The sequence below is a fragment of the Antrostomus carolinensis genome, unplaced genomic scaffold (genome assembly GCF_000700745.2).
Source record: "Antrostomus carolinensis isolate BGI_N321 unplaced genomic scaffold, ASM70074v2 scaffold475, whole genome shotgun sequence".
NCBI classification, from domain to species: Eukaryota; Metazoa; Chordata; class Aves; order Caprimulgiformes; family Caprimulgidae; genus Antrostomus; species Antrostomus carolinensis.
In genome coordinates, this window is record NW_010315459.1 from 19984 (window position 1) to 32634 (window position 12651).

The following is a 12651-nucleotide window of genomic DNA, read 5'->3' on the forward strand; positions in this document are numbered from 1 at the left end:
AAAGTAAAGGTATGGGCTATTTCAGAGATAAGACAGCAAATATTTTGAATGGAGTAGGAAGACAGAATGTTGATATGGCTTTCAAAATCCTTCCTTTCTCTTCAGCAGAATTAATCTTGTCCTGCTAGAATCTGGCTTCAACTATTTGCTCTATTTTTAGTTACTGATCTTAGCCAGGTCCTCAAATAGCTCAGAGCTGGTGTTGTTTGTGTCTGATGCAAAACTGATACAGACTTGGCTGGTATTTTCATTCATGTTTCATAATCTTCCCTAGTGCATACATGAAGACAGTGTCTTTGGTGAGCTGGGAGGAGATATTTGTATTGCTGTGGAGATCAGACATGTGTTGTTTGACACTTAGGGTGCTCCTTCTGTGACCATAAAGGAATAAGTGAAAACATTTTCATGAAAATTGAATTACTTATTTACATTTAGCTGAAGAGAGTTCTCACAGTTAGAAAGGTTCGGGAAGCTCTCCGAGATTTCTTAAGGGGAATCTCAGAGTGACCCTAAAGTTACTCTCTTATTTGTGTACTAAGGCCTTCATGCAATCTTGTATGCCTTGAAGAAAACTGAAAGTGTAAGACAGAAGTAGTGGTTTACTTGGCCCTTTGAGAAAACTGTTAATTCAAAATTAAGCCATTAAAGAGCTTTTCAAATGCCATTGATAGAAAGCTTGCTTCCGCAAAAGAGAAAATGTATGTAAGACCTTGCAGGCAATTTTTATTGATCAATTAAATTAAAATGGACACAGTGGAGAACAGATCTAGCAACAAAAACTATCAGTAATTCCATTAATATTTCCTTATAGAGTACTCATATCTCTAATTACATTACTTTTCTTACACTGCTGTATATAAGGAGGATCATTAATAGAATTTAAAACATCTAATAAGAGTTAAACTTTGAAATAAGATTTTTCTTCTTTTCTGTGAAATAATGCAACTTTTTAGGCATTGTAGGATTATAAATTCTCAGATTTAGAAAATCGGAATGTAATTGTTAATTTTGGTTCTGTGTCTCTGAGAAATGCATTCAGCAATCCATACAATATTCCTGCATTCTTGTTCCTTTAACTTCACATAGGCATAAAATACTCCATAATGAAACTGATTGTTGAATGCAAGTACATTCAGCTTTACCTGTGGAAAAGATGAAACAAATGTTATGATAAAATATTAAAGAAGGCAAATGTGATTTTTATATGGTAGCTTTTATGATCAAGATTTCTATGTAACTTTGTAGCCATGCCTAGTTTTAGGAGTCTCTTGAGTATATATATATAACTGAAATGTCATCCCTGGATTAATTTTGGTAATAGACTACAGCAACATTACAGGTAAGTAAAGGACGGTGGTGAAATACTTTCTGTAGTAGTCTATTCAAAAGAAATTTCATTAAGCAGTTTATAGGAGATGGCTTTTAGATAGGCTGTCAGGTTTGACAGTTCTATAACTAGTCTTCAGAAGAATGTCCTGGGATTTATTTTATTTAAAAAGGTAAATCCTTGTATTTCAATTCAGCCAAATCTTGACTGTCATAGAAATACTGTGTTATTGAATACGAATCTGAATTATACTGTACAGTAGAATCAAAAGCCTAGTACATCATTCTTGTTTTAAATGTTATTACAGGTGGGTAACTTTCATTTGGGTATTTTAAGGTTGGAAGCTCTTACCTCATGTTCAAAAAATGCATCTTCCAGTGTCTTTTCTCCAGTGCCACTCCCTACACCTTCAAACACAGCCTTGTATTCCTAAAAGCATGGACAACCACCCAGTGGAAATAAGTTACTTCTGCATTCTGTGCAGCACAGATACCTTACATTACCTTATTAATTAATCTGCGTTAAGTAATCTCTCTGCACAGAAGAACTCATGTATAGATTACAGTTCTACATAAATCAAAAGTTAAAAGCATATAGTCAGCAAAAGAAAGAAAAATCACATTTGTTCTTGTATCTCTTACCATCATTTCCTACAACTTAAAGTAATTTACTGAAGGCACTAAAAGAGACTTATTGTAGAATGACACATGACCTTTCACTCTTTTGGACAGAGAGCACTCAACTTGTACAAATAATATCATCAGAGCCAGACCTGTAAATGAAGCCAAAACCCTGAACTCTGATCCTCACATGGCTGCTCATTTTATTTCCAGTAGTCAGCTGGATTTGCTTTATCTGTGTTAATATTCTATCTAAATCCATTAGTCTGATATGTCATCCTGGAATGTTCTGCGCAGATATATTTGACTTTTTCTTATGTATTACATTTCTGTCTAATTTGCTTATCTGTGTATTTGTTTTGTTTTTCCTATAAAGTATCAATGCAGTATAGGTCTAATACAGTGGTTCCCAAATTCATCTAAATATCCCACCATCAGAGGAATAGACTTGCTCTGTACCACATTGACATGGTGACACATGCTTCTAAAATTCTGCTTATGCATAGGAACAGATACATATCTCCAGCTTTGTTTCTTTTGTGGAAAAAGCAGTAGACCAGACATCATATTGTTCTGTGTACTTACCTGGAGGTAGCTTAAATATTATAGGTAGAGTACCACAGTTAATTCATAAAGTGTTGCATATTGGTTCATCTTTAATAACAGCACTAGTCACATCAGTATTAACAACTTCATCTACTTCTTTGAAAACTTTTCAGAAGGGTATTTTTACGGTACAGTAGCACTAAATCAGGTTTACACTCATCTGTGACACAAATTGTTTGGTCAGCTCATTTTAAAATGAATCATGCTTTTGCTGCAAAATTGTGGAGGCAATGGAGCTGTGAAGTGAAACTCAATTTGGGGAGGGTTAATGAAGTAGGAAGAGTTTTGTTTACTGGAATGTGATTTGGTCTTATTTAAACATCACTGTAAGAGGAACTTTGTATTGTACTAAGGTAATAATGTATCTTATGTCTTCATATCAAAGGCCTTTGATTCCATATACATCTTTATGGGATCTTTTGTATCTTTAATGATATTTTTCTCTCCCAAAAATGCTTATGTGAACACTCTTAAAAAGTTTGCTGGCATCAAAAGATGTTAAATATTTGTGGTTTTAGTTTAAGAACTTAGATTACGTACTGCATAGTAATCTGCAACACACTTCACTTGGTCATAGTCATCTGCGTTGGCCAACAGGTGTAAGCCTTCTGGGTACAGTTTTCCACAAGTTGGATACAGCTTCTCTCGGTCATCTTTGCTCAGCTCAGTGCCAAAGGAATTAATGGTGATGATAAAGGCACGTCTGTCTGCCTCAAACTTAATATGCAAAACAAAGAATAAATAGGTGTTATTAGAGATCTCATTCTAAATTAATGTGGGGATATGTTTTTCTTTTTAGTAAGCTAAACTATGCACACTTTAAAAGAAAGTGGAGTTCAGAGCATTAGAAACATACCTTATTTTTAAAATTGTAAATCCTTTTGTGCAAATACATGTTAAATTTTAACTAGAAAATCAAACTGTTTTGCAAGCACAGCTTCTATTCTGTGATTTTTGTACTGAAAATATCATCTCTGCTACTTCCTCATTACCCTACTTAGTTACTCAGATGTTGACAACAAAAAATCTCCTCACATGCCCTTCTGAAGTTATGAAATAATACTCTTAAAAATACTAATAATAATACAGGAAAGAACCAAGAATCAATAGTACTGTCCTGGGTAACCTAGAGTGCTGTTGAGAATAAAGGTTGAATGGAAATTCTGAAGGAAAAAAAAAAAAGTTTCTGAATGCACTTAAACCAATTTAATAAGGTGGAGGAGGCTGTTTACTTGCCAAGTTAAAGTTTTCAAGTGTTTCAAGTAACAGTTAATTTTTAACACACAGAATCAAGGGCTATATTCCTTCTGCCAGATTTAGACGCCTGTAGTATCTGTATTTTCAAAAAAATACAGCAGTAGACTGAAAGTCATTCTAATGTCTAGATCTCAGGTTGTTCTTTTGTACAAGGCAAAATTTCACTTGCCATTCTTACAGTATGAATTAAAAATGTAGCGGTTAATAAAAATAATCTTACTCAATTCTGTCTGATTTAAATCCATTCTTCTACATTGAGATCTAAATTGACTATGATTTTAATTCTTTCCTTTATTACTTACTTTCATGTTGTAAGAACAGCAGAGCCCTTGCTAATTCTGGGGATTACGTGGGAAAATCTTCCAAGTGGAGCATATACAGTATACATACATTTTAGGCAGCTTGCAAATTTTTTTATGCTGTGAATTTTTTAACTGTTTTAAGCAGAAAGGTACTATTTTCTGCTGAATGGAAAGACTGCAGTTGCAACACAGTTCTACAACTTTATCAGCTAAGCACATATTCATAGATGTTACACTTGTGTACTGGAACACACTGTAACAGGGACCCAGCTGCCCTCTGGCACTGACTTCAGAGTAAGGAAAATGAGAAATAATGAGAAGAAAATAAGTGTGCTTGAAGAGATTTCTAGCTAATGAATAACAGGGCCAAATTTCACTTACCTTATTAATGTGAACAGGCATATCAACCCTAGTGAAACTGTTTTGGAAGGACAAATGCTTTATTTTTTTAACTTGTTAAAGCCATGTAGAATCTAGCTGTTAGATTTGTAATATTTTATTGGAAAAAAAAAAAGCATGCTCAGGTGCAACTGCAACTAAAGCTGGCAGGTTTGGGGCCTACTTCTGGTGGCTCCCAGTTTGAGAAAATTTGCGGGATAAGTCCCATCCATACAGACGTCTCAGTTCATCAAATTAGTGGCACATGAGGTTCTCCATAGTGAGTAAGACCATGAGGCAGTTGCTTGGTGATTTGGGCCATTTGCTGCAGGTAGAGGTGGAGTCACAGGGTTACCATTTCCTAAGTGCTTTAGTTTCCATATGGGAAACTGAATTAGCATGTCTGCTGCCTGAGAATTAGCACGGGGCCTCTTAACAGGCACAGCACTAGCTGCAGTGCAGTTCTGCAGTTTCTCACCAGATTCAGGGTTAAACATGCAACATTTGTTGTCTGTGGTGGAAGAGAGATTGTCAGTGTTTTTAATGTGAAGGTTGGCACCGTGACTGGGGGTCAAGGAATTTGAGAGCTAAATACCTCAGCTTCATTCTGATAGGGTCAGGCTGATAATCACACATATAAGATTACAGAATAATTAGCAAGTATTCTTTTGAATAATTAAACTTTGGCTTGTTATGATTTCAACTATTAGCAATCTGTTCTATGTGTGTGGTGGTTTAAATCACAGACGCTCGCTCACCCCCCAGTGACACAGGGGGGTGGGAAGTGGAGTTTGCAGTCAGTTCATCTTTGCTGCTTCTTTCTCCTCAGGGGAACGGCTCCTTGCACTCTCCCCCACTCCACCATGGGGTCCCTCCTGCAGGTTAACAGAGTTCAGGAACAGTGTTCCAACAAGGGCTTCCCATGGAGTGATGGACTAATTTGGGCGCAGCCCCCTGCTCCAGCATGGGGACCTCCATGGGCTGGAGACGCGTCTCTGCTCTGGTGGAGAGCATCTCTGAGATCTTCCACTCTGTTGTGAGCTTTCCACATAGTCACAGCTGCCTTTGGGTATAGCCTCCCACTCTAGCGTGGAGTCCTCCATGGGCTACGTGTGGGTATGTGCTCTGCCGTTAACCTCCATGGGCTGCAAGGGAATCTCTGTTCACCTCATCCCCATCTTTCCCTGCTGACCAGGGTGCCTGTAGTTGTCTCTCACATCCCCTCTCCTCTGGTTGTTGTCTTCTTTGTTTTTTTTGTTCATGTTTCCTGATCACTCTCCCTTGCCAATATGGTTCTACCCCTCGTAAATATGGATTTGTAGAAGTGTTTCACCATTGCTGTTGGCTCAGCCTGGGCTGGAGGTGGGTCCACCTTCGAGCCAGGGAAGCTTCTTGGAGCCATTGCTGTAGCCCCTTCCCCTGCTACCAAAAACCAACAACCCCCTGCCCCAACCCAACACAATGTGTGTCTTCAGATTATTAAAATGTTCTAGAAAAGGGAATCTTCTACAGAAAAGTTTATCCTCCAAGCTGATTGACATTAGATAGGGATTTTAAAGAAGCTTATCATAGACCAAACTGTTACCACTGGTATAGAGTTTTACGACATGCTTAAACTAATGTTGTAAGTAATCTGCTCTCAGCATGAGTTTCTAGCTAAAAATGAACTTTCTCATAAATCTGAATCAACTGTGAGAAATGTCTTTACCTTTGCCAGCCAATCTCTTGATTTTATTTTTCAGAAAAGAATAGTCAAAGTACTCAATTGCTGGTCAATTTAACTTGACTAAGACTATTTTCTTTAGAAACTGAACATAAACTGAAACGTTATGACTTGGTTAAATAAAATATGAAATTGCACTCCCTTTTAGGACATTTTTTCATAAGATGTAATTTAGGCTCATTCTTTCTTCAGGGGTGAGCTCCCGGGGTTTTTATCTCTCTCCTATAATGCAAACTTTTAGTGTAATGTCATGAGAGCTCAGTGAATTTTGTTCAGTTTCCAGGATGTAAGTTTTGTTTATCCAGAAAAAAAGACTCCTGGAAGCAAATGGGTGATCTGGCCCTCAAAACTCTGCAAAGAATTGGTGATAAACCACATGGAAAAAAAAAAAAAAATGAGCTGAATGCCAGAACTCAATTTTAGAAATTTCTGCATCTTTTATTACAATAGCAGTTACGAAAATATCATTTACTATGCTGCAGGTATGCTTTAGGGAGGAGTATGTTAGGAATTTTGTATGTCATGGAAAAAATAAATATTAGGCTTTTCTGAGTTGAGACAAAAATAAAACATGAAATGTTGGACTTTTCTGTATGACACTAGTTCCAAAGAGCACTCAACATTAACTTCATCCATTAATTTTAATAGGAAGTAAATACACATAACAGTGCCATGAATCTTAAAGATTATTGATTAGTAAATATACAGTAATGCCAGACCTTAGCTATCTCAAATTTAATTTTGAGCTGAGAGGTGTAAGAACGATCTACTTTCTTAGTTTTTCTACATAACACAGAAAAATGTTAGGAGGCAACAGTTTGAGATCAGTGAACCATTTATTCTGTTCTGCTCTCTGTTACTGAAAAGTATTAACTGAGGCTAACTCCTCCCCAGTAGTGGACTAGCTGCCTCTCTACCTAAGAAGTAAAAGTCATCCTAGAATAATCTTCATTACATCTTTAAAAAACCCACTTATTATTCAGAGGAGAAGCAAACATTTATCAGATAACTCTGCAAATGGAGAGAGAAGGAACAGGAAAGACACAGTAACCTAATTACTAAAACATTTTGGAGTACTTTCATATACAAAGACTGAATTTTTCTTACCTCAAGAATAGGTCTCATTATTTCAGCTGTAGTACCACCTTGTTTTTCACAAAACTTGTAAAATGCCTCAAGATAAGACTATGTGAAAGAAGAAGAGAAATATTTTAAATGCTACTTAAGAACTGGACCAGCACAACACATAGTCATGAATGTCACTTTTAAATACTTCCATTAACTTGGATAATTCTACCTATGAATTTAGATTCAAGTATGTGCTTAATTACTTTGCTGGATTGAAAGTTAAAATATTAAAATGCAAATGTCTTGTTATTATAATATGGGTTCAAATGTTTTCAAAAATCTTTATAGGACAAACATTATGTTTTCTTTACTCTCTAAAGAAGGAAATTCTTGAGCTCCATTGAGCTTCCACTGCATAATAAGCAGATGGCTGAAGGAAACTCTGCATTTATACTGTGGAGGAGGGGATTTGGGAATATGCCATGACTATGAGGATACACAAACTAATCCCTACTGCTTTATCCTAAACCCTGGATTAGGACAGAACAGTGGACAAGGCTGTAATGCTGGTCTGCAGAGTCCTCTGGTCTATTAAGGATTCCAGCCTTCGCACCCATTTCAAAATACCTGTGCAGGAAGGACCCTAAATATCTCAGAGATGCTGTTCCCTCTGCCTCTCCATCCCCCAAAATACTGTTTTAGGGAACATTTATGTTATCAAAATGCATTTGCTACAACTTCACACAATCTTGTGTAAAGAATCCGTCATTAACTACGCAAGTAAGTGAATTTAAGTAGATACATCTCGAGGGGGGATCTGCTGCATGGGATTATGCATTAGGTTCTGTATAGTGCTATCTGATAGTAAAGCTGAAACATAATTGATCACACTGACAGCTGAAGCAGAGGAGAAAGGATATATTAATAATTTAGAAGTGTTTGCAGAATGATCCCCCTGAGACTTAGAAGAGTGTGAAGAAAAAACAAACAACAAAAAAAGATTTAATAAGTGTAAATGTATGGTTATCCATACAGGATATAAGAATCAAATCTGTATGTTATCAAATGGAAAAAGATTGTCTAGTTTAGTAGTACTGTGAAAGAATTAAAATACTTGGGCATAACTGATGTTGTTTTGAATGAGAGGAAATAGCAGAATATTTAAGAATCATAAATTGTCTTGGGAATTTATAAGTATAATTTGTAAGACAAACAGAATATTTTTTTTCTTCCCCCCTGGTGCAATCAGATCAGTGTAAGAATACTGCCTGCAGTCTGGGGCATCCACTGTGAAAGAAAGACAGCAAAGAGTTTGGAGAGAATGTGCCAGGAGGAACCATTAATGGGAATGAAATATGTATAGCCTTTAAAGACACTACCTTTTATAAATAAAAATAAATGTTAGCCAAAAGCCTGTCTAGGATCATTTAGGAGCTAACACTTCTATGGCATTTGATGGATAACTGAGTTATTCATAAACAAATGGATCTGGATATTAGCCTGACATCTAAAGCATTTTCATTAATGAGATATTAAATTAGAACTTGGATGTAGACCTAAAATTTGAAAACTCTCCAAACAGTGGAGTAGAAATGAAAGGAGCTGGATTTGGTTCCCAGACTTGTCATCAGCCAGGTGACCTTAGACAGCTTATCTCAATCATGCTCCTGTTACCCCATCCGTAAAACGGGGTTAATGATACTGACCTTTTCTGAGACACTTTGGAAAACCCCAAGTATTATTGTTATGTTGCAAGAACTTGCCTTGTACAGTTTGTTGCGCATAATTTCAATGTTCATTTCATCCAGGTCATTTTCTGACAAGCAGTCTTGAAAGAAAGCAGCTGAAAGTAGAGTTTATTATGTTGCAGTATAAATCTACAAGCTAATAATATGCATCTCTTGTTTTTTGCCATTCATGTGAGTAAGGATCTGAGATTTCTGTTGTACAAGAATGAGTGATATAACAGAGAGGAAGAGAAATCCTCTTGGTTTTCCCCTTATCCTCCTCCTCCCTCCTTTTTAATGAGAATCTGCTGTGAGAGGAATCAATCAGTGCCGCAGCCAGAGTCTACATCTACAGAGAGAATCAGATGGGAAATGCTAATGAAAGCCCTAATCTTCTCTGAAGTATATGGTTTGGGCATTAGGAAGATTTTCTAGTGAGGAACATGAAAGATAATTTTTGTCTTAAATTGTGCAGGTATTCTGCAACTGTTAAGGAAAATCCTTTTTCCTATTTTCCCTCTTCTTCTTTGGGTGTATCTATAGTGGGGGGCAAGGCAACAGGTTGCAACTAGTAAAGGGCACAAGCTTTGACCTTGACCATCTGTGGTCCCAGGTCCTCTGCAGAACTGGCTGAAGACCAAGCTTTTGAACAGGGAGGCAGAGGATGAAGTTCATTTGTGCAGCTGGACTGCTTAAAAATACTGTATTCATAACCAACACAAGTATGTCAATCCCACACTGTTCCTAAACTATGCCGGTGGGGCAGACCAGTGTTGTCTCTAACAGTGGCAATGAAAGATGGTATTTAGGGAGGGCATCTGAGCCTTGCCATGTTTTGTGATCTTCTCCCTTCCTACTCTTCCATCATCCAGATTTTATATGAAGAACATTAGCGGTTATAGCCCTAAGAGTTCCCTTTAGTATCTCTTTGTAGATCCATTGCCTGTGAATTTGTCTCATCTTTTTAAAGATCTTAAACTACTCTCTGGTTTTACATGCTTGTTTAGCAAAAACGAAACAAACCAAAACAAATCCAGAAATTTGCTACCAAATGTGTAAAAATAGTGTTTTGTTTTACCTGTTTTAAAACTAGTTTTCTGCTGGGATTTGGTTGTCCAAAGGATTTGGTAAGCAACAGTTCACAGCTCACTGTGGACAAACTACTGCCCTCAGGACTTTATAAACATTATCCATATCTCTCTTCAGCCTTGTTTTCTCCAAATTGGAGTCCAGTCTTTTTAGTCTGCACACGACAGCACTAGGCCCTTGTTTATTTTAGCTCTCCTGCTCTGTGCCTTCACTGAATCACTGTATGGGGTGCAGGTGCCCCAGTGCTGGCAGCAGGGGCTGAAGGGTGGCCTTTGTGAGGAGAGGCTGGGGCTGCCTGGTGCCAACACAGCTGGTTCCAGCCAGCTCGGATGGACCCACTGCAGGGCATGGCTGAGCTCCTCAGCCAAGCTGGTGGTACCTCTGGGAAAATATATTTAAGAAAGGGCAAAAAACCACAGGATGTAGAGAGGAGGAGGGGAAAAAAAAAAAAAAAGAAACAGCAGAGGGAACACCAAGGTCAGAGAAGGAGGAGGAGTTGCCCCATGGCTCTAGAGCAGGTACTCCCTGCTGCCTGTGGAGGATCTGTGCTGAAAAAAGTGAAAAAACACAAGGTGGGAGAAAGGAGAAGGGAAAAAAAAAAAAAAAAAGAAACAGCAGAGGGAACACCAAGGTCAGAGAAGGAGGAGGAGTTGCCCCATGGCTCTAGAGCAGGTACTCCCTGCTGCCTGTGGAGGATCTGTGCTGGAGCAGATACTCCTGACAGGGGCTGCAGCCTATGGAGAGCCCACATCAGAGCAGAGGGTAAGTGTGAGGAGGAAGGAGCGGCAGAGAGAAGCCACCACATACTGACCGTAAACTTCCCCCACTCTTTGTGCTACTCATGGCCTCTCCAAAGGTACTGAGTGTAACCTGGAGCAAGGAAGTGGGAAAACAGGGAGTAAAGGTGTTTTCCCTAAGTGTGTAAATGTTTCTTTCTGTTTGTTTGTTTGTTTCCTAATGCCTGAATCAGTAATTAAATATATAAGTATTAATCAACAATAAATCAAGTTAACTTTCTCCAAGTTGAATCTGTTTTGCCTGCAAAAGTACTTGGTAAGTGATCTCAACCCCCAAGCTCCTTTTTTCCCCCCTCTGTTTTTCCCTGCTGTTCTGCTGGGCTGGGGGGCGAGCAAGTGGCTGTGTGGGAGTTCTGCTTCTGTCTGGGGCCAACCCACCATGCCTTCCTGAGAAGCAGAACTCAAAACCACTTACAGTGCTCAAGATGAGGGCTCACAGTGAGTGGTTTCATATATGTTCAAATCCATCCTATTCCGTCTTAGTCTCAGTACCCCTCCCAGAACTGCTTGTTCATTTTTTTCATGTTGGCTGCTGCAGCATATTGAGCAGAGTTTCATCCCAGTTTCAGAATGTGACATTCCCAAGCCTCATTCTGTTTTGCTTCTAGATGTAGTTCTTCAAAATAGGGATTTTCTTTGTGTTTGAATCATGCTCAGATCCCAAAGGGAATCTAGGTTCTACCACAACATCTAATATTTATTAGTAACTGTCTGCTTCTTGATCCTTAGTAGGGGATAGGCAAGATTTCATCTTACATTTTCTAATTATAGATGCAGGTGTTGAAATAAAAATCTAGATGCTGTAAATCAGTGACTACTTTGGGTTCAAAAGATACCCAGTACACTTCTTGAGTAACATGTTTTCTTTGTGTCTGCTACCCAAGGTTGATATAGAAGCTGTTAATAAAGGTTATGGGAGAATGTCCTGAACATCACTTCAGAAGTGCTTGATCCACACACTCCATGTTTTGTGTTACCAAAACACAGCATATCCAGTGAAAAACACGCTACTGTGTCTGAGATATTCTTAAGAATACAGAGTGAGTAGTTTCAAAAAGCAAATAAGAAATAATTCCGTGTTCCTACCTAATGGTGTGTCAACCAAAATTGCATTGAACAGCTCAGTGGGGTTTGAGGCAATGCTGACTGCTTCCATTTGCTCAAAGCTCCCCAGTGGATGGCACTTGGGAACAAGTTCAGCTATGGGCCGCTGGTGTAATGTGCCAGTTATTAAAAGAATTACGTTGTCAATCATATAGCTGTATCTGTATTTGAAAGAAAAAGTAAAAGAAATTTATGTTTATAATTAATTTGCCTTTCAAAAAAATAGAAAATCAAGATTTTTGAAAATTTGTAATAATACTGAAGTCAGAAATGACCACAGTATTTGCAAGTTTGTATGTTCACTCTGTATCAATGTCTCATCAAAAACAAACAGTTTTTAAATAGCAAGTAGGTAACACAGTACTAGTTTTAAAACACATGACTGGTTTGGAAAAGAGACACTTTTGAAGAAGAGGAAACTGAAACATGAATATAATAAGCATAACAGCTGTGAAATGTAGATTCACTAGAACAAGTGACAGTGACGGTGTCTAAAAGTAAATCACCTCAGCTAGCAGATTTTATAGTTTGTGATTTTGTTATTTCTTGCAGAAGTGCATGGGAATCTAGGCAGTAAAACTGCAAAGTTCATGCAGATGGACCAATCTTAAGGTTTTCTTCTCATTCAGCTTTAAACATAGAATCATAGAATG

General features: G+C 37.9%; 1 protein-coding gene across 1 annotated transcript; it reads right to left on the reverse strand.

Moving 5' to 3' along the window:
- Positions 1-812: 812 nt before the first annotated feature.
- Positions 813-12159, reverse strand: ATP6V0D1 (ATPase H+ transporting V0 subunit d1; the record flags this gene model as incomplete). Its single annotated transcript, XM_010167932.1, has 6 exons — positions 813-1142; positions 1679-1756; positions 3094-3270; positions 7321-7398; positions 9045-9124; positions 11981-12159. Coding segments are annotated over 6 exons (754 nt in total), but the record flags the coding sequence as incomplete, so codon positions are not given.
- Positions 12160-12651: the final 492 nt, after the last annotated feature.